General features: G+C 46.9%; 11 protein-coding genes across 11 annotated transcripts in view; 5 read left to right on the forward strand and 6 right to left on the reverse strand.

Moving 5' to 3' along the window:
* MCYG_03825 (conserved hypothetical protein) overlaps window positions 1-739 on the forward strand; it is a gene marked incomplete at both ends in the record, with an annotated part of 2,649 nt that extends 1,910 nt beyond the window's left edge. Inside the window, 2 exons of the mRNA XM_002848273.1 lie at window positions 55-543; window positions 601-739. Coding sequence (XP_002848319.1) covers window positions 55-543; window positions 601-739 — 628 coding nt within the window. The remainder of the gene's footprint in view (window positions 1-54; window positions 544-600) is intronic.
* Window positions 740-2,374: 1,635 nt separating this feature from the next.
* Window positions 2,375-3,253, reverse strand: MCYG_03826 (uracil phosphoribosyltransferase; the record flags this gene model as incomplete). The annotated part of the gene is made up of 3 exons (XM_002848274.1): window positions 2,375-2,787; window positions 2,883-2,982; window positions 3,071-3,253. 3 exons carry the CDS (start codon window positions 3,251-3,253, stop codon window positions 2,375-2,377), a joined length of 696 nt encoding a protein of 231 aa, XP_002848320.1.
* Window positions 3,254-3,619: 366 nt separating this feature from the next.
* MCYG_03827 (conserved hypothetical protein) lies at window positions 3,620-5,250 on the forward strand (the record flags this gene model as incomplete). Its single annotated transcript, XM_002848275.1, has 2 exons — window positions 3,620-4,894; window positions 5,080-5,250. The coding sequence occupies 2 exons, from the start codon at window positions 3,620-3,622 to the stop codon at window positions 5,248-5,250; spliced, it is 1,446 nt and encodes a 481-aa protein (XP_002848321.1).
* An 822-nt stretch (window positions 5,251-6,072) lies between these two features.
* MCYG_03828 (COP9 signalosome complex subunit 5) lies at window positions 6,073-7,302 on the reverse strand (the record flags this gene model as incomplete). The annotated part of the gene is made up of 2 exons (XM_002848276.1): window positions 6,073-7,100; window positions 7,181-7,302. The coding sequence occupies 2 exons, from the start codon at window positions 7,206-7,208 to the stop codon at window positions 6,073-6,075; spliced, it is 1,056 nt and encodes a 351-aa protein (XP_002848322.1).
* A 543-nt stretch (window positions 7,303-7,845) lies between these two features.
* Window positions 7,846-8,813, reverse strand: MCYG_03829 (conserved hypothetical protein; the record flags this gene model as incomplete). Its single annotated transcript, XM_002848277.1, has 2 exons — window positions 7,846-7,996; window positions 8,065-8,813. 2 exons carry the CDS (start codon window positions 8,811-8,813, stop codon window positions 7,846-7,848), a joined length of 900 nt encoding a protein of 299 aa, XP_002848323.1.
* A 1,290-nt stretch (window positions 8,814-10,103) lies between these two features.
* Window positions 10,104-12,643, forward strand: MCYG_03830 (anaphase spindle elongation protein; the record flags this gene model as incomplete). Its single annotated transcript, XM_002848278.1, has 4 exons — window positions 10,104-10,220; window positions 10,293-10,345; window positions 10,410-10,615; window positions 10,680-12,643. 4 exons carry the CDS (start codon window positions 10,104-10,106, stop codon window positions 12,641-12,643), a joined length of 2,340 nt encoding a protein of 779 aa, XP_002848324.1.
* Window positions 12,644-13,499: 856 nt separating this feature from the next.
* On the reverse strand, window positions 13,500-15,625 carry MCYG_03831 (glutamyl-tRNA synthetase, mitochondrial; the record flags this gene model as incomplete). Its single annotated transcript, XM_002848279.1, has 6 exons — window positions 13,500-14,094; window positions 14,154-14,320; window positions 14,379-15,053; window positions 15,112-15,149; window positions 15,211-15,283; window positions 15,365-15,625. 6 exons carry the CDS (start codon window positions 15,623-15,625, stop codon window positions 13,500-13,502), a joined length of 1,809 nt encoding a protein of 602 aa, XP_002848325.1.
* Window positions 15,626-16,143: 518 nt separating this feature from the next.
* MCYG_03832 (LDJ2 protein) lies at window positions 16,144-17,676 on the forward strand (the record flags this gene model as incomplete). Its single annotated transcript, XM_002848280.1, has 4 exons — window positions 16,144-16,266; window positions 16,341-16,794; window positions 16,872-17,052; window positions 17,112-17,676. 4 exons carry the CDS (start codon window positions 16,144-16,146, stop codon window positions 17,674-17,676), a joined length of 1,323 nt encoding a protein of 440 aa, XP_002848326.1.
* A 329-nt stretch (window positions 17,677-18,005) lies between these two features.
* MCYG_03833 (thioesterase family protein) lies at window positions 18,006-18,581 on the reverse strand (the record flags this gene model as incomplete). The annotated part of the gene is made up of 2 exons (XM_002848281.1): window positions 18,006-18,441; window positions 18,505-18,581. The coding sequence occupies 2 exons, from the start codon at window positions 18,579-18,581 to the stop codon at window positions 18,006-18,008; spliced, it is 513 nt and encodes a 170-aa protein (XP_002848327.1).
* Window positions 18,582-18,985: 404 nt separating this feature from the next.
* Window positions 18,986-20,613, forward strand: MCYG_03834 (pseudouridine synthase; the record flags this gene model as incomplete). Its single annotated transcript, XM_002848282.1, has 2 exons — window positions 18,986-19,222; window positions 19,291-20,613. The coding sequence occupies 2 exons, from the start codon at window positions 18,986-18,988 to the stop codon at window positions 20,611-20,613; spliced, it is 1,560 nt and encodes a 519-aa protein (XP_002848328.1).
* A 592-nt stretch (window positions 20,614-21,205) lies between these two features.
* On the reverse strand, window positions 21,206-23,429 carry MCYG_03835 (ribosomal protein L32; the record flags this gene model as incomplete). The annotated part of the gene is made up of 5 exons (XM_002848283.1): window positions 21,206-21,412; window positions 21,560-21,684; window positions 21,876-21,915; window positions 22,517-23,112; window positions 23,198-23,429. The coding sequence occupies 5 exons, from the start codon at window positions 23,427-23,429 to the stop codon at window positions 21,206-21,208; spliced, it is 1,200 nt and encodes a 399-aa protein (XP_002848329.1).
* Between the last annotated feature and the right edge of the window lie 496 nt (window positions 23,430-23,925).

The raw sequence follows: 23,925 nt of genomic DNA on the forward strand, positions 1-23,925 counted from the left end.
CTTGGGAGAATCACTAGACATCTGTGAGCCTGAGACGATCGTTGTACCCATCAGCACCCCTCAGAAGGGCCACCCGCTCATCTTCAACTCCATGGCCGTGTACCGCAACACTCGCGCCCGTCTTGAAGTCGATCTCAAGTCCATCCAGGAGGCTCTTCGCTACCACTCTCCCTACGAAGTAGCAGCAGCCATGACCGTAGCCCGCGAAAAGATCAAGCGATCCCAGGAAATGAACAAGGTAGTCACTCAGTGCTTCGAGTGTATCGAGATTGCTGCTGTCCAGGGTTTGAACTGGGTTGCCACTGCTTCTGCCACAAACTGGAGCATCGAGCATCCGCTCTGCGGCATGGATATGATGGTCATTCTCAGCCTCTGGCTCTACCGTCTCGAGCATGACGAGGAACAAGCCACGGAAGATGAACTGGAGCTATACTACAAGATCCGTGGTCTCTTCACCAACGAGCTGGTCGATCAGCAGGGCAAAGTATGCTCTACCGTTGCGCGTGTCTGGGGCAACATCCTCGACGGTGTTGTTGTATGGGGGTAAGTTTCCTCTCTTTTCCTTTTCCCTTTCTTTTTCTTCATACTAACTGTATATAGAATCACCAAACTCATGGGCGAGGCATTCAAGCTCCACTCCCAGGCACTTGTCGGCTATCAAGACGCAGTCGCCAGCCCTGAACAGGCCCTCGAGCCAATGCCAATCAAGGGCCTTGCCAGCGTTGGAACCGCCTACTGACTCCCTCAGCACCGCTGACCGGGCTACCCATTTTCCTCTTACCCGTGTCCTACTTCACTAAATCTCCAATTTGCGCACCTCATCTCATTACACTTGGTTTCGTACGGCGTTTTCCAGTTTCGGATTTCCCTTTTTTCCTTTTGCTTTCCTTTTTCCTTCGTCTTTGGTACTAACTTGCTGCATTTATTCTTTCTCGCCCTCTCTTATAACTTATTATTCCTACATTTCTTACGTTTCCAGCGTTGTTTATGCGTTTGCTTTATTTCCTTTTTTTTATTTCGGTCTGCTGAATGGTCAAGGGATAGATTGGCAATACGGGGAAGCATGGGTTTGGCGAGGCAGGCAAGGGAAAGGATTTTTTCTACTCAAGATTGCCTTTCATCCATGCGTCGTGTCAGAAACGGATTTCCTTGTCTTTTTTTTTTTTTTCTGTTTCCTTTCTTTTCATTCCCTTCTCCGGAGGTATGTGGGTGTGGTGAGCTAACTCCCGTTCCTTTTCCTACTTACCTTTTACCTCCTTTACTCAGCCTTTTTATCATCATTTTTTACTCTTGCGGACTTGCTGCTCACACTTCCCTCTATACCTCCGCCGGTGGTTTCTCTTCCCGCCTACCTACTCTCTCTCACACAAACACCTACATCACACACACCCTTCCTCTACCAAAACGCATAGGAGTCCGGTCAGGTTGCTTTTCCTCACCCATCTGCCTTCTTTCCAAGGCCATGAGCAGTGAGCAAGGGGCAATTTATCCTCTACACCAGCTGGTCCTGCGTGTTCGTGTCTGTTCGCATCATTCCGTTCTCCGTTATAGTAAATTAATTACTAATAATCTTATATCTTTCTCCTACCACCACTATATTTTAATCTTTAGTACTTGATCCCTCTTCTCCTTCTCTCTTTTTTCCCCTTCTATCTCGCGGTTCATATACTCCATTTAGTTCTGGCTTCTTTTTGCTGTGATACTCTACTCCGTTCTGCGTGCATGCTCTGCTCCGTCCTATGGACTTTAATCTGCCTCTGCCTGTTATTTTGGCGCGTTCGAGTACGTTGTTTCACTTTTTTTTTTCTTCTTTTCTGGAATATCGACTAATCTCTTTCGATCTCTTCGTCTTGTCTTGCTTTGTTTGCTTCTTGTCTGCGTTCTGCGTGTTTTGCTTTTTTATGTCTCTCATCTATCTCAAATCTCATCTCATCTACCTTAGATTTCAGTTCGGTCAGCCAAAGTGCCGGTCTTTCTCTGTTTTGCTCTATATTTAATCTTGCTGTTGATATTTTGATATAGTTTTATCTATTCTTATACATCGTCTTTTTTATTATTACCATTTCCTTGGTGCTTCTCCATTTTTCCCCTTTATCAATTTTATATTGTTTCTTCTCCCCTTTTGTTGGTAACTGATTTTTTTTTTCTTGATGTTTTCTTCTCTGGTCTACAAATTGCATGTACCATACAACCTTAACATAACCCCAAGTAATCTCATCATATTTATGGTGAATCTCGCGTGTCTTCCAAGTTTAAATCAGCAATATTATAGACGTGGATATATCGCACCAAACGGGAACCGTGTGTAAGAAAAGTGAAACCCACCGCTCGCCAAAAACACAGCCCAAAATAACACCAACCAAGCCACAACACATCAGCACGTCCTCCCACCGGCCGAGAACAGTCTATCCCCAATATCCCCAAGACCAGGCTGAATCATCCCCTTCACATCAACCTGCGCATCCACCGCCCCAGTCCAAACCTGCACTCCCTCCTTCCACTCCCCTGCAGCCTTAACCAGGCCGGCATAACTACCCAAGACACACAGAAACAAGATCCGCTCGACACCCCACTCTTTCAGCGTCTGTATGGCCGCCGAGGCGGTGCTGCCCGTCGCGACCACGGGGTCGATTATGATTGCTAGCTTCGCTGCTGCGCTGTTCTGGCCCGTTGCCGACGGCTGGAACGGAAGGTTGTTGTAGTATTCTACTGGTTCGAGGGTGGTTGGTTCGCGGAATAGGCCGAGATGGTGCACAGCTGGAGTGCAGGGCAAGAGAGTTTGTATTGCTATAGCCGAGTTAGTGCGGTACAGTCAGGTGTGCATGTCATGTAGTATGGTCATTATCAAGTATGGTATGGAATAAAGGGGGTTAGATACACACCTTGTACCATGCCCAGCCCAGATCTCAAGATGGGTACGAGGGCAATCTTTTCGGGCATTATGGACGCAGTGGTATATTCGTATCCGAGGGGGGTGGTATTCTAATTAATCAAGTAGTAGTTTCTTACCATTAGCATGATGCGGGGGAGATGGTGAGATGCCGCACGGCGGAGGGAGACGGCAGCTTACCTTCCCGCCTGGAGCCACGGATATGTTGTCTGCGAAGGCTTCACAGCCTATTATCGTGGCAATCTCATGGACTAGGTCGTTGGTTTCACGGCTTGATGCCTTTGCGGATCTCAGCTGGGCGAGCTTCACTTGTAGACAGGGATGGCGGGACACATGGACGTTATCTGGTAGTTGTTTCGACATGATGGACAAGTAAGAGCGTATCTCTATCAGAAGGGAAACTTCAACTATAAACCTATAAACCAAGATCAAAGTAAAAACTGCTTTAGCCGTCCAGAAGTGTAAATATCAAGAAGTTGTAGATGTTGTTGAAAGCTGTTGAGGGGGGGGAAGAAACGCTTCTTATCTTATCGGTAAGAAAAGGTTGTAAGCATGGGGTAACATTACTGTATCTACGATACGCTTGGTTGATACCAAAATTACATGGAAAACTCCAGCAGGAAGAAAGATTTCATACATAGTAGTTGGAAGAAGAAACATAGCTTGAACAGGGGCTTGCAAGCCTGCTAGAAGCTTCAAGTTGATGCCATCTGGACGCGCGAACTGCCGATGAAGCACAGATGCTGCGCTGACAGCCCGTCAGATCCCGCAGTCCACCGAGACGGAGATACATCCAGCGAGCTTGAGGCTATAGCCACAAGAGCGAACTTGGAGCAGGCCCATAATACACAAGCAGTGGCGGATGAAGGAACAGAGACGCTCGCAGAACTTACGTCTCCCATATCTTTGCGGAGAACCTCGTCGTCTCGTCGCGAGCCGTCTGCCATACTCGAGAGCGCGGAATCGTGCATTGCTACGCCCCGTGAACATCTCCAATCGGAATTAAAACTATCCCACCATGCAACCCGGCTATATACCGTCTCCTATTTGGTCTTCTTCTCAATATTCGGCACCTTGGCTCGAATCGGGCTGCAGGCTTTGACGGTGTACCCTGGGGCGCCAATCACCACGGGTGTAATCTGGGCAAACGTCGGCGGATGTCTGCTTATCGGGTTTTTTGCAGAGGATAGCAACCTCTTCCGTAACGAATGGGGCAACGGCTGTGCAAGAGAGGAGAAGTTTAACGGCAATGGTGATGAGTTGCAGCAGCAAGAAGCTGATCGCAATGACGAGGAGGATACAGACGGGTGGCTGGCAAGGCACAAGGCAGTTAAGAAGACCATTCCTCTGTATATCGGGTTAACCACTGGCTTCTGCGGCTCGTTCACCTCCTTTTCATCGTTCATGCTCGATGCGTTTCGCGCATTGTCAAATACCCTACCGAACCCGAATACGAGCACAATCGCCCCTCGACATGGGGGATATAGCTTCATGGCGGTCGTGGCAGTTATTCTATACACGCTTTTACTCTGTCTATCTTCAATAATCGTCGGAGCACATCTCGCAGATGGGCTTTCCTACTTCACGCCATCACTCCCCTTCAGGTTTCTCCGCAAAGTTCTTGATCGTCTAGTCGTCGTACTGGCGTTTGGCTGCTGGATTGGCGCTATATTTCTTGCCATCTGGACACCAGACAGGGATAAACCAATTCAAGAGCAGCATTGGCGTGGTTCAGCTGAATTCGCCATCATATTTGCTCCTCTCGGTTGTCTGTTTCGGTTCTATGCTTCCTTGTACTTGAACCCTATTATTCCGTCATTCCCTCTCGGAACATTCTTGGTTAACATGGTAGGGACGCTAGTTCTAGGCATGTGCTTTGATTTGCAGCATGCCGGCACCATTGCAGCTAAAACCAGCGTGGACGGTATACCTGATTCCCATCGTCTACTCAGCTGCCAGGTTCTAAAGGGCGTCATGGATGGATTTTGCGGATGTACAACTACAGTGAGTACTTGGATTGCGGAGCTTCACAGCTTGAACTTGAAGCATGCATATCGATATGGGCTTGTAAGCATTGGTTTAGGCATCGTCTTTATGGTGGTTGTTATTGGTACTATGGAATGGACAATTGGATTGGGACAACCGGCTTGTTAGACTTATATTCAAATATATACATATACATATACAAGATATATTATATGAAAGAAAGCCCCAGGGCTAATAACAGGCCAGAACGCCATATATCTCAAACAACCAAATCTCCTTGGACGTCGCCAAAACCCAAGCCTCCATCGCTATTCCCATTACGATTCACCCTCGCTGGAGTTTCGCTGGTACCACTCGAACTGCTATGGTTATGAAACTTCTTGACAGCCGACATATTAGCAACAGCTCTCTGCCTGGCAGCGAAGGCTTCACGACGAGCAAGCTCCTTTGCAGCGTTGCGTTTTTGGGCAACTAGACAGCCAAATACTGGGTTAATATCATCACCCTTATAAGGCACCCCGAGCATCAACGGTTTAGCACGCTAAGGGTGGAGAAACGAACATTGCCAGAAGACCCAATACGCCGCCATCATCACGATGGACAAGCCTATAAAACCGAACATGATGGCTAATTCCCGTCTAAGAGAAGTGATAGGTGAATAAGGCAACATAGGCGTATGAGGATGACGGCCGCCATGACGGTTGTCGCGTGAATGCATCTTGCAAGAATATATTTCTCCGTATGGGAAGGCTACAAGGCCTCCGATGATATATTGTTATATATATAGACAAGCCTCGCGTGCTTGCCCTGAACCCGCCTTTGAAGAATCTGTAGCCAACGAGGGTTGAGGTAAAAAATCGCTTTCAACGCTTAATAAATGCAAGATCAAACCGAAGAGGGTTTAAAATCAATGAACGGTCATCACAGGCCTTCTAAATATTACTATTCGCCCTGCATTGTTCTATGTAGAGACAAAGAACGCCAAAGGTTGGCTCAGCCTGGTACAGCCACACGCCAAGATGGGTTGGTAGAGTAACATATGATTGCCAGTAGAAACTACAGAATATGATTTCACGAGAGGAGAAGCAGGAGTTCCGCTGCAGAATGGAGAATATAGTTCTAGAGATGTATATCGTAAGATGGGTCGTTAAGTTTCTATGGGCGAGGATAGACACCGTAAGATGAAGCGAGGGCTTTTATATCGATGTTTGGGGGCTCGTTTGTCCAACACCTTTGAAAAGAACCTCCTTAATCTCTGCAGCCATAAGGCCAGCCAGTTCCTCCCCCACAATCCGATCTCCGTCCTTGACAATCTTGACAAGTTGCTGGTCCTTTGTTGAGTGGCCATCTTTCCCTTCTAGGTTGGAGTGGCCCATTGCAGAACCTCTCGCCCCGGAAACCCCACCGCCCTCTAAAGCTCTTGTCGCTCTCTTGATCTTCTGGCTGAGGTCATTCATCTGCTTACTCCCGTAGTCCCGGTTGGTAAACAGCGGGCTTTGGCTGATGGTAGCGACCCAGTATTTGTTCCAGAGTAAGGACAATATCTTGGTGTCGAGCGTGCTCTTGAAGTTTGATACTTCAAGAGAATAGTACTGTGACGCATGTGCACCGAAATCTTCGACCTTGTTCAGCGGGATACTCTGATATTCGTCATCCTCATCCTGTCCACCACCTGATGGCGAGTAGCCCTTGGGGAAAGTTCTGAATGCACCAATTTCCACTTTTCCAGCTGAAATAGTCCTGTCAGGGTCAATAACGACGGCAACGAAGGGGTCCGAATAGGTCTGATGCGTATCTTGTGTCGAGACATCGATTCCAGACAGCCAGCATCCGTATCCAGGGTGGCTATGATACCAGCCAATCGCATTTTCCATCCTCCCAGAGTCACGGCAAGACTGGAAATAGGAGACCATATACTCGTTCGCTTCATCCTGTGCATTGACTCTGGTCTCCGTTCCCTCAACAGGCAGTCGGAATGCATCAGTGACTACAAACGTGTTGGCAGCCACGAATCCTTGCATGAGACCCATTACCTCTATATTTCCTCCTGATCGAGTGTGCATGACCATCTTCAGTAATGCGGTGGCGGATATACGGATTGACTTGAAGTAGTGGGGGTCTTGAGCCCACGGCTTAGCAGTCATCAACGCCTGGACGGCTGCCTGATCATAGTTATAGAGGGCATCGCGCTGAGGGTCAACTAGTTTGACGTGGTTCTCTGCTTCTATATAGTGGTAAGATATATTAGCTAGCTGAACCTGAACTTGAACACCAGCTTGTAAGGGAAGGGTTAGGAGTAAGTACCCCATGATTGAAGTGCTGAAGTACTCATGGCTGGGGACCTGTGTTTCAGTTCCCGTGCTTTTCTGAGCACAACTGCCTAAGCTGCAAGTCGCAGACGGATTACCATCTATCTGACTCCAAGTCAAAAACGTAGGCTGAATGCTGAGACGATGGAGCGCAGCTTCAAGCTTGACTGCATCAAGAACGCCTTTTGGTATGATAAATGGGAAGGATACAAAACATTTGATTAGATAATCGCTGATGATATAATCTCATGCTTCAATATCACGTGCAAAAAACTGTACAAAATGACCCACTTTTCAAGTTGAGTTTGTTGTTGCTTTTTGTGCCCCGTGCGTTCCCTTGATATATCAACGAACTTCAAATGAGTCACTTTGCTGGTGGTTCATACGGACTATATTAGCCGGGATGTACGGTATAGAAGGCTAGTAGTTCCCATTTAATACAGAAACCCAAGCGTGAAGTCAGACCTTACGTCAGAGAGACCACTAACTTGATGGCGAAATACCCCTTCGGACGAACCAAGGATTGACAAAAGAATACTACGGTGATCTGTAGATTGTTAAACTAGAATCTTCTTCATTTCCTTATCCTTGTAATGCTAGGAAAGTAACCCCAGATCCAGGGGAATCAACTGGCTAGATGAATGCCGCTTCGACAATATGTTACATGAATTTTGTCCCGTAGTAACTCCACCGTTCCATTCTTTTGTTTTCCGTTGTACCCCGTGTGAATTCAACGCCAGCCAAACTCCTATTTGGTCCCTTTTTTCCGTGGAGAAGTCCTGAATCTACTCCAAGATGTGATACATGCCAGCTTATAGTTTGAATATTAGCATGATATATATATAAACCTTAGTAGGGTAAGAGAAAAACGAACCTAACTCAATCTCATCTTGAATGGCGTGTTCCACCTGAAGGATGCAAGGGTACTTTCCCTTCCAGCAGGCCATGATGACGTCTCCGAGAGGAAGATGGTCGACGCTTGGGTAGATCCCGTTGTAAAGCCACTGAGCAATGATAGCAGGCTCTTGTTCGGGAGCAAAAGGCCGTTTGGTAGTAAGAATTTCATACATGGTCGATCCCAAAGCATGAAGCTCGGCAATGACGGTTGCACGACGGTTGTGATCGCGGTTTGGATGGGCAAAGCCGATCTCGGCAGAAACGGTTGGAGGGCTGCCACAGAAAGCAGACCCAGCAAAATCACAGAGTTTGATGTTGCGGTTCGCGTCGAGTAAAATGTTTTTACCACAGATATCAGCATGACGGATATGAAGGGCGTGAACGTAGTCAACGGCTCTAACAAGGTCTCTGCACCACTTGATGCGTTCAGCTAGAGTAGCCATTCCTCCCTTCTGATAGTAATCACGCAGATCACCGTAGTGAGCACGCTCAAGCACAACCCCATTGTTAATAACTTTGACACATTTGACAATGTTAGGGTGCTGGCCAACGCTCATCATGTTTTGGTAGATGAGCTTTTCACGCTCAATGTTTTGCATGGACTCTGGGTCGTGAGAGCAGATCTTGTAGACCTGAGTAGGGTTAGAAGGAGAGGAGTAGATCAAACCAGAGCCTCCCGAAGTGATGAATTTGGCACCCTCAGGGGGGTCAATGTAGCGTGCTGGAGGCATATTATCGTCGTCAAACTTGAAGAAACACATCTTGAACGCGTTTTCTTCTCTTTTCTTTAGCAGTTGGTAGTAGACGTGAACGAAGGAGGTTTGATAACAGAAAGAAAAGGAAGAAGAGGAAGAAGAAGATAAATCAGAGAAAATTTCTATCTTCTAGAAGTGAGAGTTGTTGTGTGTTTAGGACGGTGTTCATCACGTGCAATTCACTTTTGAGACTGAAGTAGAGCATCATAAATAGTTTGATATTAGTTCTTATGCATAGAATAAGCACTTTGATTGGAATATAGCAAAATATAAAGATAGTAAGAGCTTTCTTTCTTGTGTGTTCAAAGCTGGATTCACCAATTATATAGACTTTCTTTGGGATGACTAGTATAGAGGTATGTGCCCTCCCCTTTAGTCTTATATATGGTGGTCATTCTAGTGTACAAAGTACATACACTATTAGATACCACGCTCTCTTTATATCCGTATGGGGCCTAGCAAAAATGCTCATTCATAGTCCTTTTTGCCTCGTCTACCCTGAGGAATTGGTATATATAAGGGTATGTACGGTAAACTGAACATATCATTACCGCCAAAGAGGTATAAAAAATGGGTTCTTCCACCGAACAAGTGTAATCTGGTATAGTATCTTAAGTTGCATCTTGTTATCAGGAAGTTCACCAGGCCCTACTTGCTTCTAGAGGCGGTGAATATGGGCATATATGCAGTGTATAATTACAGATAATAGGCATATATAACATCAACCATAGTACTCCGCATGATTCTCTGCAGTGCTTCTTCGCTTCTTCGCTTCTTCTTCCTCTTTTTTGATGTTGAAGTAAAAATAAAGTATCCTTCCACGTGACGCATGACTTACATGATTAGTCATCTGTTGCCGTGGAAACTTCCCGCGAGTCAACAAATCGCAACGCCCGAACTTCTTTAACCAGATCATCATCCCGAAATCCAACATTTTCCTGCTTTTGGATAGAATAACAAAGTGCTCAAGGAGACTGCTTTTTCTTTTGGGGGCTTGCTTCTACTGCATATATTCTGTCTCGCCCTTGAGTATGAAACTGCGCCTTTCATGATATGGACTGCGATCCCTTCAATTGACTGCTCCGCCTTGTTTGCTTACCCTCACTCGTTTCCTCAATTCGCGACATCCCGCATTCGTTCACTCGCGACACATAAGAACCAGATAGAAGCTCGACTTCCGGACTTCTTCTTCGCTTCTCACCTTCACAATCTACAAAGAAACTGCTTTCGTGTTTGGAGACCTCGACACCCACCAGGGAGCCAGGCATGGCCGTGGATACAAGCTACCTGACCAGCCAGGTCAACACTATCGTTGAGCAGCTCCATGGCCTATTTGATGATATCGGTGTCCCTCACCATGAGCGAGAGTCACGAGAATCCGAAGTAAGCACTCTCGAGTACCTTGGACTTGCCTGGTGGCATGCGCGCCCTCGTTCATTGCTAACACAAACACAGCTATTCTCGGCCCTCTCGGAGACTCTACACGGACATTTACAGCGTGTTGATGAGTAAGACATATCACACCCAAGAACATACATGGACCTCCGTCTGACGGGTATTGGATTTAAATAGGGAAAAGAACCAGATGATGGAAGAGGCCCATCAACTTCAAACGACCATAAAACAAATGGAAGCTTCCCTTGATGGCGCCGGGAGAGGAAGCCGAGAATTTGAAGAGATTGAGATCTCATATCCCTTAAACAGATGCCTTGAAGCACTCAAGGAAAAGCACAGGACAGTCAGTAAACTGCATCAGGAGCGATTCGAGCAAGTGAAGAGTATGTTGCGACATGTCTCCGTCCAGGTTAATTTAATATGATAAACTGACACCCAAATCAATAGAACTTGTAGAAGCTCTCGTGTCCTACTCCTCTCACCTTGAGCCGTCCTTCGTTTCCATAGAACTTCCACCAACGGAGCCGGGTACCATAGCTCCTCCATCGTTTGACCTCTCCTCAAAATACGTGACAGCCCTTGATGCTGAGTTCACGAGGGTATACGAAGAATATAACCGCCGTGTTGCCACGATGAGCAGCCTCGGACAGGAAATCGTGAATCTCTGGGCTGAACTCGGTACACCACAGGCGCAAACAGAACCCCTAATTGTTCAACATTACCGAGACTCTCCTGAGCAACTGGGCCTTCATCAATCAGACATCGCCAATCTCCGATCTAGACGAGAGAAACTTTTAGAGGAAAAAGGCGCCAGAGAGCGCAAGCTGAAAGAGCTTAAGGCAGCTGTTGATGCCCTGTGGGACAAATTAGGCGTCGAGGAGTCCGAGAGAAGGGCTTTCCTAGCTTCAAACCGTGGCTGTGGACTGAGAGCTATAAACGAATTCGAAGATGAGCTTTCGAGGCTCAATGAGCTCAAGAGACAGAATCTACATCTGTTTGTGGAAGATGCTCGTTGTCGACTACAGGAGCTGTGGGACAGCTTGTACTACTCGGAGGAAGAGATGTTGGACTTCACCCCGGCATTTTCGGATGTTTATAGTGACGCATTGCTCTCTGCACACGAAGGAGAAATTGCCCGTCTTGAGGCTCTATTAGAGCAAAGAGCACCCGCTCTCCAGCTTATTGATAAGCACAAGTCACTCATCGAGGACCGTGATTCACTCAATGCTTCTAGCCAAGACGCTTCCAGATTGATGGCCCGTGGTAACAAGGGCGAAAGACGTGATCCTACACGTCTTCTTAGAGAAGAGAAGATGCGGAAGAGGATTGCAAAAGAGTTGCCAAAGGTTGAACTAGAGCTCAGGAAGACTCTCCAGCAATGGGAAGATGAATACGGTAGACCGTTCCTTGTCCATGGCGAACGATACCTAGATGAAATCACGCCTGCACCTGCACCGTCGAAGATTCCACCAAGGTCCAAAACACCCTCTTCATTCTCAACCGCTTCCAGGGCAAACTCTGTTCGAGGACCTCCATCAATACGGGGCGGTGCTCCGCCTAAACCAAACCCTCCTGTATCACGGGCGAAAACCCCAACTTGCAACAGCGCCCCCAAGAATATCCCAAGACCTTATTCTGCTGCCGCTGGAACCTTTTCGAAGTCTCCCTCGAAGATACCTGCTCGTGTTCCACTTGGTAATCTGCCACATGGAAATAACTCTCCAGAACGGCGAGAACCCTTACCACATAATTACTCCTCAAGTACGATTCGCGGGACTATGGCACCACCTCGAGCGCCTCCACCAAAGATGAGAGATCTCTTTCATCCACCTAGGCCACAAACATCCCACTCTATTTATAGGCGCGAAGCAGAACAATGCCCGAGTTTGATTTCCGCCGGGTCTAGTGGAAACGTAACGTCAACCAGCCCAGAAGACGATTCGTATGAAAGGGGACATCAGCGTGCATATACACAGTCCTCAGTACCCTTGCAAAACTCGAGCATAAACTGCTCCGTTCAGTCTTTGCATTCTTCAAACGTCCAAGATAGCGGGTATTACCAGCAACAGCAATCCTCCTTAATTAGCCAATCAAACGACAAACAGTACCGCCCTCCGAATCCTACCAGCAGACAGATTTCAAATTCCACAATACAAACAGTAACATCTGGTTCAGAAAACTGGGAAACCTATGATGATGCATCCGAGCCTGAAGCCGACGCAACAGAGGTCTACTATGCTAAGCTAAGAGCTACCCATGGGAAACGTATGGGGACTCCAGGGGAACTAGGGGGTTCGAGGAAAATAAGAGGCATTCGAGGGGTAAGCGCTGATGATTATGAATCGGAAAATACATACTCACATCGAGTCGACGGCAGTGACGCATGGACCGATGATTTGGAGCAATATTAACGCATTGGATAAGCGTTTTCTGGAGCTCGCTTGGAGTGTTGGCGCAGGTGTCTGGCGTTATTGGAATGAAGCCATGAAATAACGAAGGCCACCAAATCAAAACTAGGTCAATACGGCTAGAGATTTCTATGCTTATAGGCGTAGAAAAGATCCCTTGGGGTTCTTTTTCTTCCTGGATCAGCAGGCCAGAGCAGACACGGGCGATCAGTATACGTGTTTACGCCATATGAACAAACCTCATTCCTCATCGTTTTTACTTTCTTCCACTCTCTTCCCTTCGATTTGGGGCTGTTAATTTTGCGCATGATTTATTGTAATTTTTCCTTTCTGTCTTATCGGTTGGTCTTACAGGTAGATTCTGGGAGGGTTTCTTTTCTTTCCCTATTTTTGTCCTGGCTTCCATCACCGTCATCATTTCATTGTCACCCTCATCAATAACTCGACCACCTCCTGCTGGCAGGTAAGATGTTCCTGTTTCTTTCATCAATACCTCTTGCGATGGATTCAATCCTTGCTTCGGCCAGCAGAGAAACGGGGCTATTCAGCCAAGGGGCACTCGATGCTTACCTTGATTTCTCTTTTTTTGTATGTCTGGTTCTATGTTGCTGTCTCAGTCTGCATTTATTCTGTGTACTTATTAGTTTTTATTAAAATTCTATTACTTTCTATGTGTTCTTCTTTGGTCGAATATTATATGAGAAGAGAGTTATATCGACACTCTAGTGACTAGCCATGGTCAAAATAGGATAATTTAGTAAGCTAGTAGTAGTAGATATAGATGTAGTTTGTTATACAAGTACAGTAGTCTATATAATATAAAAGTACAATGAGCCAACTTTGATGATCCAAATGGCCTTTATTCCTTGGTTAGCCCAGCGAGTGATCCCATCCAGGCTTTAGAATCGCCCTCACTCGATTTGACAGTTTTACCAAACTTTTGTTTATCGGGAAGCATACTTTTAGTAGCCTCTCTAGCATCCTGTAACCGACGAACTGTTTCGTCTCGACCTAATATCTCCATGGTGGCGGGAATACCTATGCCCGGTGCTCCGCCAGACAAAGCCCAACGAAGATAATGGAATAGTTCTTTCCTTGCTTCTTGTTCCGTTTTTGCAACGGCGACATCCCCATCAGGGGTGGTAGCTGGGCTGTCGGAGAATATATAAGAAGCAATGTTGGAACGATGAGTTTCGGCTGTCCAATGCTCCTCGGGGACCATAGTTAGGACAGCGGCGGCGGTATGAAGGGTAGAAATGGGAATGGCTGGTTGTATTTCAGCCGATGGATTCTTGGTTGCTGCCGCAGAGGTATAAGGCGGGCGATTCATTGTTTGTGTAAAGAAGGATGCATTTTGAGTAATAAAGTCTTCAGCAGTCGTGTATGATCGAGCTCCCTCTCGAAGAAGGGGTGCGACATATTTATCGAGAGAGCGATCCTTGAGGATAGGTGATCTAATAAGATATCAGTATAACCTAGTCCAACTATTACCCGTGTTTCGATTCTAACATACAGTGTTTCAGGTGCGAATTGCTTCTGTGCGGCATTGACAACTTGCTGTGTCATGATCTCAAACTGAGGTCCGCTTTCGGCAGCATAACGCTTCGCATGCGCCTTCTGCAGAAACCATAGTTTTTCAAAAGCAACGACGGTGTTTCCCTTGGTAAGTTTCAAATTGAACTAGATATAGTATTAGTATGGCATAGAGATAGGGTGGAATGGGTGCAAGGCGCCATACTGTTTCCTCTAGTTCCTTTAAACTGAACACGTCCGATTTGCGAGTATGAGACCACCCAAGCAGAGCAGCAAAGTTGGCTAATGTTTCCGAGAAAATCCCTTGCTGATCCTTAAAAAACGATATGTCGATATCTGCATTGCGCTTGCTGAGTTTTTGGCCGTTCATATCAACTAGCAAGGGGACATGGCCGAATTGCGGTGGTGTCCATCCAAAGGCATTATATAGCGCTACATGCATTGGCGTGGAGGCCATCCATTCAGTGCCCCGGATAACGTGAGTTATTTTCATGAAATGGTCATCCACGACATTGGCAAGATGGTAAGTTGGATGGCCGTCGGATTTTATGAGTATAGGGTCTGGGAATACACCCTCGTGTCCTCCTCGTTGTCCGGCCGGGCGATTCTGGCCAGTCTTGCCATAAACAAGGTCGTCGAACATGGGATACTGGTCATCAACCCGAAGACGGGTGACATGAAGCTCCCCCTTCGCTGCTCGCTCGTCTGACTCTTCCTTTGACAGTCTAGCGCAAGTTCGGTCGTATCCGGGGGTTAAGCCCATCTCGTTACGGTGTCGAGCCACACTATCGAGGTGTTCTGGAGTGCAGAAACATCTATATGCATGGCCGCCTGAAATGAGACGCTGGGTCTGATTTTGATAGAGCTCGGTTCTTTCGGACTGGGGGGGTTGATGAGCGTCGAATATCATATTGTAACTCAAGAACGAGGTCTGTTACCTGTCTGTACGGGCCATAGGGGCCACCAACAATCGGACCTATTGCCATTGAACATCAGAATAATTATTCTCTTCAGAGCTTGCTAAGCTGCAGCCGTACCTTCGTCCCATTGAATACCAGCCCATGTTAGGTCATCGTATAGCCTCTGCTCTGCTCCGAGAATAGTCCTTTTCTTCGACAGTCAGCGACTAAGTCTCCAATTGCCCATCATAGCTGATATATCTGGAGCTATCGAACCCCTTATGGATCCTACCTGGTCTGTATCTTCGATGCGCAGAAGAAACTGGCCTCCGGTGCGTCTTGCGAGCAAGTAGTTGAACAACGCCGTTCTCAACGATCCCAGGTGAAGGTATCCAGTCGGCGAGGGAGCAAAACGAGTTCGTGCCGGCGCATCCGGAAGGGCATTCCTGGTCCTTTTATGCGCTCGAATGGTAGTGGTTGAGAAATGCGACTGGCAACTCCGGCATACCCAGGGGCCTCTGGCGATGCCCGGGCGATACAGCAGAGCTTTCATGGCTGGCCACCTAAATTCATCCTGCTCTTTTCACAACCTCCTTGTGTCCAAAGTGAATTGTCAAAGGACAGATTCACCTCATTCGTCTATAAACCAAAAGGTCCACCGGCAAACAGTGCGATATTCTAGCTGAATGATGCCGCTGGGCTTTTTGTTGATATATAAATAGTTTAAAAATTGATAGATTTTTTTTTCCGGCCACTAAAAGAACTTTTTTCTTGACCAAATCAAACAATGTGAATTACAAATTTTCATTCTTCTTTGCATATCTTGAGAAGAGTAACTATTAAAATCGCTGTTAGCAGACTGTGGCTGCTGGGAAGGCCGTTTCTTCTTCGTTTCGTCGAGTCAAGAGGAGGCCAGTTTGTGCAGTCTTTCCGGTCGCAAAAGCGTTGTTGGAGCGAGTAAATATCAACTCTTCTAGTTTCAAGGACATCGTCTGGAGGCTCCTGGGGGTGATGATATTGATGCTAATTAACATGGTGGATTAGTGAATTCCACTGCAGAGATCGACCTCTATGGTATGTATAGATATATGCCTTTCCGGTGAAGTGAGTGCGGATGCTAATATCGATATAACAGAGGTTTTGAATCTTGACAGGTCTGCGTCAAAGGACGAGATCAGAAAGGCTTATCGAAAGGTACGATACGGCATTTTTATGAGACGAGCGGGCTGTGGACGATGTTGCTGACCAGGACGATTATCATGAAATAGCTAGCACTTCAGTATCACCCTGACAAAGTCCAGGAAGATGGACGAAAGGAAGCAGAGATAAAATTCAAGGCCGTCAGCCAGGCATACGAGATCCTCTACGACGAAGAGAAGAGACACGTCTACGACACTCATGGCATGTCCGCATTCAACGGCTCCGGCCGACCAGGTGGCATGGGCGGTGGCCCGGATCTGGATGATATTCTGGCCTCCATGTTTGGCATGAATATGGGAGGAGGAGGAGGAATGCCTGGCTTTGATCCAAGAGGCGGTGGACCGGGAAGACGTCGAAAGGGACCCAACGAGGAACAACAGTACACTGTTAGTCTAGAGGACCTTTACAAAGGCAGGACTGTCAAGTTCGCCAGTACCAAGAACATCATTTGCACCCTGTGCAAAGGAAAAGGAGGCAAAGAAAAGGCCATTGCTAAAAAATGTTCATCTTGTGGAGGCCAGGGTATGATACTAGTCTTTCTTCCTTTCCTTTCTTTTCATTCTACAAGATGGTAGTTGCTAATGTAAAAAATTAAACAGGACAAAAGGAGACCTTGGTACAGATCGGACCGGGCCTTGTCACCCAGTCGCTGATGAGATGTACTACCTGCGATGGTGCTGGCTCCTTCTTCCAGCCAAAGGACAAGTGCAAGAAATGCAAGGGAAAGAAGGTCACTGAGGAAAAGAAGATACTCGAAATCTACATCCCTCGAGGTGCAAAGTATGTATATGGCACACCCTTATCTCTTCGGAATTTTCCATTACTGACAAAATATATAGGGAAGGAGAGAAAATTGTCCTTGAGGGTGAAGGTGACCAGCAGCCCGATATTGAACCCGGAGATATCATATTTCACTTAGAGCAGGCCGAACACAAGACTTTTAAACGTGACGGTGCCGACCTATCTGCTACACTGGAAGTTACTCTCGCAGAGGCACTCTGTGGATTTTCCCGTGTTGTTGTGAAACATCTCGACGGAAGAGGCATTGAAATCAAGCATCCTCAGAAACCAGGCGACGTTCTCCGCCCCGGCCAAGTTTTGAAAGTCGCTGGTGAAGGTATGCCATTCAAGCGCGGTGATGCGCGCGGTGACCTCTACCTAGTCGTTGAGATCAAATTCCCTGAAGATGGCTGGGCTTTAAACCCTGCAGCCTTGAGCCAGTTGCGGGAGCTGCTTCCCACCAATAAGGCACCAGCAATCGAAGCCGACACCGTTGACGAGGTAGAATTTGATCCCAAGGCCAGTCTCGATGACATGGGCGAAAACGATCCTCAAGGAGGCGGCGCCTGGGTTGACGAAGATGAGGATGATGGAGAAGGAGGCGCTCAATGTGCTACCCAATAGTCCAAATCCCACACATATTACCAACACTTATCACCAGACTGGACGGAAATGGCTGGTTTTCCTTTATATTAATCTTCTCCTTGTTATTACCTTTTTAGCCACTACCTGCTGTTTTGGCACTCATGACTTCACCTTGATGACTTGCTAGATAAAGACACGACTTGTTATCGGAGATCAGGATTTGGGCGTTTGGGCAAGAAAAAAATAACAAATTGGTTCGACTCCTTTTTTTCCCGCTTCTACTTAGAGCCTGGTGGGATTGTATTTCATGAATTTGGCCAGCATAGATAATGGAACCGAGATTAGCTGTGATGTCAAAAGAATATATCCTACAACTTGGAAGTCTCACTTCTTCTTTCAAGTACTAATCTCTCCAGCCCCTTTCGAATAGTTGCCTCCATGCCAGCTGAAGTAGGCTTCATATCTTGTTTCCGTACAAATACATGTGTAAATCCACCAACGACTTTGACAGCTTCCTCGCCCTGTCTAAACACTCCAACCTCGTACGTTACGCTGGATTTACCTAACTTAACCACGCGGAGGCCTAGGTCGAGCACATCTGGAAAGGCAACGGAGGCAAAATAGTCACAATACGATGAAACCACAAGGCCGACCTGCGTTGATTCAGCAGCGGTTGTTATCTGTAATGAGTCGGTGGTGAATGGGTTGAGACCGCAGTGGGATATCAGGTATGAATTTATGATGGAATCGAAAAGGAACGCGTATATACTGTTGTTTAGATGTGAATACATATCGTTATCGGACCTTTATTCTTATAATATTAGCGAGTGTTCAATTATTTGGGCTTGAGCAGAAATACACATTTACCATCTTGTACGGTATTCCAGGTGATATGGATAGTCTTTCCTTATCCTGGCTTTCTTGTTATGTATCTCGTTACTCATAATAGCAGTCTATCTTCTTTGCATCTGCCTTTCATGCTCTGGTTTTATTTGTATTGAAAAAAAGATTCTTTCAATGTCCAAATTCACAGTTGAACCAGAAGTCATGATAAAGTTAAGCCGAGGCTCTTTTCTTATCAGATAAGATCTATTACATAATAAACGTCCTGAAATAAGTTTTGTATTCACGTGATCAATATAGAGATCCGGAAGATGAAAAAATGAAGTCGAAGTCGACTTGCATCTATAATTTTTTGTTTTTGTTAGAAGAGTGATTGTCTGTCAGCGTTGCTATCTTGTTGGTTTATTTTAGACAGTCTCTTTTTCCCGCTTATTATTTACCCCTGGCGCCCTCACTGCGCGCCTTAGCCTACGTGGTGCGGCGAGGTTTCCATTCCCCTCCAGCCATGGCTCTCACAACCTATGAAGAAGCGAAACCAGAACCCGAAGTCTTTAAAGAGCCTCCTGAAGTTGTAGTCACGCCGTGCGATCCATGGCCGCGACCGTACTATGTCGAAAAAGGCTTGCTTCGCGTGGCTCCATACTACTACACTTATAATACCTATTGCAAAGAGAGATGGAGGGGAAAGAAATTATTAGAAATTTTTACTACGGAATTCAGAGATAGGCCGAAGGGATATTATGTTTGTCTTGCCCTTACTACCCCTCCTTTATATTCAGCAGTGAACAAAAACTAAAATAGTATCTATAGACGGATGCCATCGAAGGTGGTAGAATTACAATTGACGGGGTAATTGCTACGGCAGACAGCATAATAAACAACGGACAGGTCGTCTCGCATACATTGCACAGGCATGAGCCCCCTGTGACTAGCCTTCGGATTAAAATCATACATGAAGACAATGATATTATCGTTATCGACAAGCCCGCGGGTATACCAGTGCACCCAGCAGGAAGATACAACTACAATTCGATAGTTGAGATTATGCGAGCGGAGCGCGGACATGGCTGGAATCCGTATCCATGCAATAGGCTAGATAGGCTTACCTCTGGTATCATGTTTATTGGCAAGCATCCGAAGGCTGCGGAACAGATGGCCCAAGCTTTACGGTCACGAACTATTCAGAAAGAATATATTGCGCGAGTGAAAGGCTACTTCCCAGATGGAGTCGTGCTATGCGACCAGCCAATGCTGAAAGTCAGCCCGATTCTTGGGTTGAATCGCGTTAGGGCCTCGGGAAAGGAGGCTACAACAAAGTTTCGCAGGATAGCATATTACCCTCCTATGAAAAGGGCTGATAATCCGGATGAGACCAAGCCAGTGGTCTCACAGGACCCTGAGACGAGAGCTGCTACGCCCCCGCCTTCACCCGCCGACGTTGATGAAGGCTACAGTATTGTCCACTGTCTTCCACTGACAGGACGAACACATCAAATTCGAGTCCATCTTCAATTCCTTGGCCACCCAATCACAAACGACCCTATTTACTCAAACCGCCGTGTCTTCGGCACCAACCTGGGTAAATCCGAGAGCACAGGCGAGAATGACGAAGAGATAATAGCGCGCCTATCTCGCATGGGCAAAACTGAACCAGCGGATTCTCTCTGCTACCAAACATTCCAAACCCCGCCCCCGGAGCGTGTTACCAAAGGTGGTGACCCAGATGTTGTTAACGAACTTCTAGCTCGTGAGCATGACGTTATGATAAATGACTATTTAAGGAGAAAAGGCGAAAAGATGAATGGAGAACACTGTGACATATGTGGAACTGAACTGTACTCTGACCCGGGCGTGCATGAGTTAGGTATATTCCTTCATGCTGTCGCATATTCAGATATGACTGGAAAATGGAAATACAGGAGCCAGATGCCTCAGTGGGCTATGCCCCCTGAAGGGGTCGAGGGACCAAGGGAAGCCCCTGAATGGACAGAAGACAAAGATGGTGCTGTTGTTATTGGAAAGGGTATGATGGAAGATGATGAAACGGCGTTGGTAGAGGGTCTGGGAACTATTAACTTGACAAAGCTGGCGCAAGAGAGTGTGGAACCTGAGCCTATTGCGTCTAATGGTTAAGCGATGCACTGGTTTTCTCATGTATAGATCTGGTTGAATATTTGCATATAAAATAAAATACATCGTGAGTGATTCAATATACCATGTACAATGTGGAGATGGAAGAATTCACATGTATATTTAATGCTAACAAACCGGCAGTGTACTATGCTACCAGTGAACAAATCATACGCATGAAGAAGTATGCTCCCTATTCGCAAGGAAATATCAAGCCAGTCTTTCCAGGGCTTATCGCTAATAAGGAGGAGCCTATCGGATATATGGATCAAAGCCGTATTTTGGCGTGAGTCTTTGGAGTGAGAATCGGGTAATTTATTCATTTTTTTTTTAAATTCATCTAACCCAACCCTGGTAGGAAAACCACGTTTCCTAGTGTAGAACAAGGACGAAGATTAAGAGGTTCATGACAACACCCAGTTCTCCCCAACCGCCCAGCAAACAAACGAAGAAACAGGAAAGCGTTTACGATTCGGTCGTTAGTCTGCCCTTAGCGTTCGTGACCTTGACACCGAGAGCCTTAGCCTTAGCAATGATATCAACTCGCTTGGCGGAAGAAACAGCATGGCCGATCCTAAAGAAGTAAAAGAAGTAATTAGATATGATCGATGATAGGCATGGCCTCTTCTTCGAACGAGGTAGAGTCCTCAACTGGTTCCGGGTTCGTGGGAGAAACGTACTCAGCGGCGTATGTGCGGTTGTGCATGAGCAATAGTTCCACGTCCTTGGGGTTCTGGACAAGGAACACCTTGTGTCCGGATGGGATCATGTGGCGGGTCTTCTTGTTGCTACCGTATCCAATCTATTCAGGTAAACCATGCATCAGTATGACATCCCACTCAATCTAGAATTCAAACTTGTGTCGCCAAGTTGCAATATCGTTGTTCGACTAGTGTTTTTTCTTCGTGGAGTTCAGGGTGATAAGGGGTGAATGGCGGATGAAACGTACTTTTGGCATAGCAGCCTGGCCGGAGAATCGTCGGCGGACACGGTTGTCAATACCCTTTGGTTTGCGCCATGAAGCACCAACACGCATGTACGTATCCGACTGGTGTCGGTTGAAGCGGTTCTTGTCTGTATTCCCATAACAAATCCAATCAGCTCATATCCTTTTATATGTATCGACCTTTTTCATCCCAGCAGTGAGCCATTCTCAACAGCTCATGCGCCAATGTTCCGCACATAAACAGCGATATTCCCGAGCATAAATAATTCGAATCGACGGTTGGGATAGCTGGAGGGATAGAGATTCGAGATAGACGTACGCTTCTTCACAATCGGGACATGCTTCTTTGCGGCGACCATCTGGTGAAAAAGAAGGGATAAGTTAGCTCAAACAGGCTCCGTAAGAGACGATTAGAGGAGGACATCCTCGAGGAAGAACGCACCTTGACTGATGTTACGGCGTCCCGAAGCTACTGGTTGGGTGATGATTCTTCGATAATGTCGTCGTCGAAAAAGAGAGAAATTTGAAGATTGCCCGCAGTCGCTTTTCCAAGGTCGCACTTCCCGTTGTGGATTAGCGCGCTTGTTTCTAAGCGAGGAAGAAAAAAGAACTAGGGTTGCTGACTAAAAGCCCTACCTTTTATGATTAGTCATATCACATGATATTTGTATAACGTAATCAGTTATATCTTTGGATGAAAAACAGCAGAAATAAACATGAGTTTGATATTGATAAACCAGTGTTGATAGAGGGGGAAAAAACGCCAGGATACCCAGACTCCCCGTCTTCCCTTAACCCATCAAAATGCAGCATACCCATAGTGGTGGTTCAGGTGAATAGTTAAAACAAAAACATATCGCATAACAATCATAATACAATAGGTCAAATCATCCGCCCAAGGTCACAGTCGAGAATCGAACCCGGCCTGGACGGCTATGGACTGCCTATCAAGCCCTTTACCCTCTCGACTCGCTCGACGGCTTTCTCCAGACGTTCGAGCCTTGCCCTCTTCTCCTTGTCCCGCTTCTCCAGCACCTGGACACGCTCCTCGAGCTTAGCTCTCTCCCTTCGTTCGTTCGCGACCATCTCGTTCGCCCGCATGAACAGCTCGGCACTCAGCTCTTCAAGTTCAGTATTTGCTTGCGTGAGGCGCGACTCTGCCTCCCTGCGAAGCGCCTGTTCGCGATCCAGGGCGCCTTGGAGAAAACTTGTTGGCTGCGGTAAGGGATTGTTGTTGAAAGAGTTCATGTTGGAATGTACGGCATCCTTGCCTGATGACGGGGGGGAAGAGGACGATGATGACTGCGGTACTGAGTTTGAAGATACAGATTGGCGGGACTGGGCAGCGCTGGCGTTACTGCTTGTCCGTCGGCCGTAGGGAAAGTATGAGGCGAGCGTTGCCAGTCTAGTCTGTTGCTGTGGAGGAGAGGAGGATTGCTGTTGCAGCGACTGCCGGTCTAGATTCTGGGCTGGTAGTGACGATGTAGGCTTTGACGGGGTTTGCGATTTGCGGCGACCAGTCTGTAGTCCATCCTGGTAGTCGGCTAGTTTCTCAGCTAGAAGTAGAAGAATACAGATGTGTTTATGATCAGCTTCGTTTCCCCGATCAGGAGAACTCGGTCCATATGGAACAGGACGTACCAGAGACGGCAGCCTTTTCAGTCAAGAGCCTCGCCTGCGCCTCCAACTCTTCTATCCGCCTCTGCTGAGCTATGTTCCTCTCCTGCAGCTGTCGAAATGCGCCTTCAAAACCACATCTTGGGCAACCTGCGTGTGAGAGGGTCTGCGCATCGCCATAGTCGCCAGCTCCCGCACCGGGAGCACCCAAGGAGTGCGGCCCAATAAGTGTAGGCGAAACTGCTGCTGTAGACATGTGCTTTTACCGTCCTTGAAAAGAAAAAGTCGATTCTCCAAGTATCGTTCACGGGCTATTGCTGATGTTATAGTATAGGAGTCGCATAACCGCCCACTACATGCGAACAGTCGCCGCAAGGACCAGGGTCCCTTTTTGGTCGCAGTAAACCAGGTCGAGAGAGAACCGGGGGAAACCTATGTAGGACTTTGTATGTATATCTGCATTAGTTATTTGATTTGCGTCTGGGGAAGATTGACAAGTCGACCGCAAGATGCGATCTTCAACCAAAAGCGCGAGCTTCTTCTTTTTTACCTTTTATGAAACGTGGTGAGAAAAGAAGCTAAAGCAAGCCACAGTTTCATGCAAGGAGGAAAAACGAAGGCCTGGACAGACAAACCTGAAGCCTCCGGTGTTTTCTTTTCTTCTGATGATACAGGAAGTTGGCTACTTGGACGGTGAGTATCACAGGAGAGGAATAGGGCCCTTTTTTGCTAGGATGTAGCCGACGATATCA

This window comes from Microsporum canis, genomic scaffold, assembly GCF_000151145.1.
Source record: "Microsporum canis CBS 113480 supercont1.3 genomic scaffold, whole genome shotgun sequence".
NCBI lineage: Eukaryota > Fungi > Ascomycota > Eurotiomycetes > Onygenales > Arthrodermataceae > Microsporum > Microsporum canis.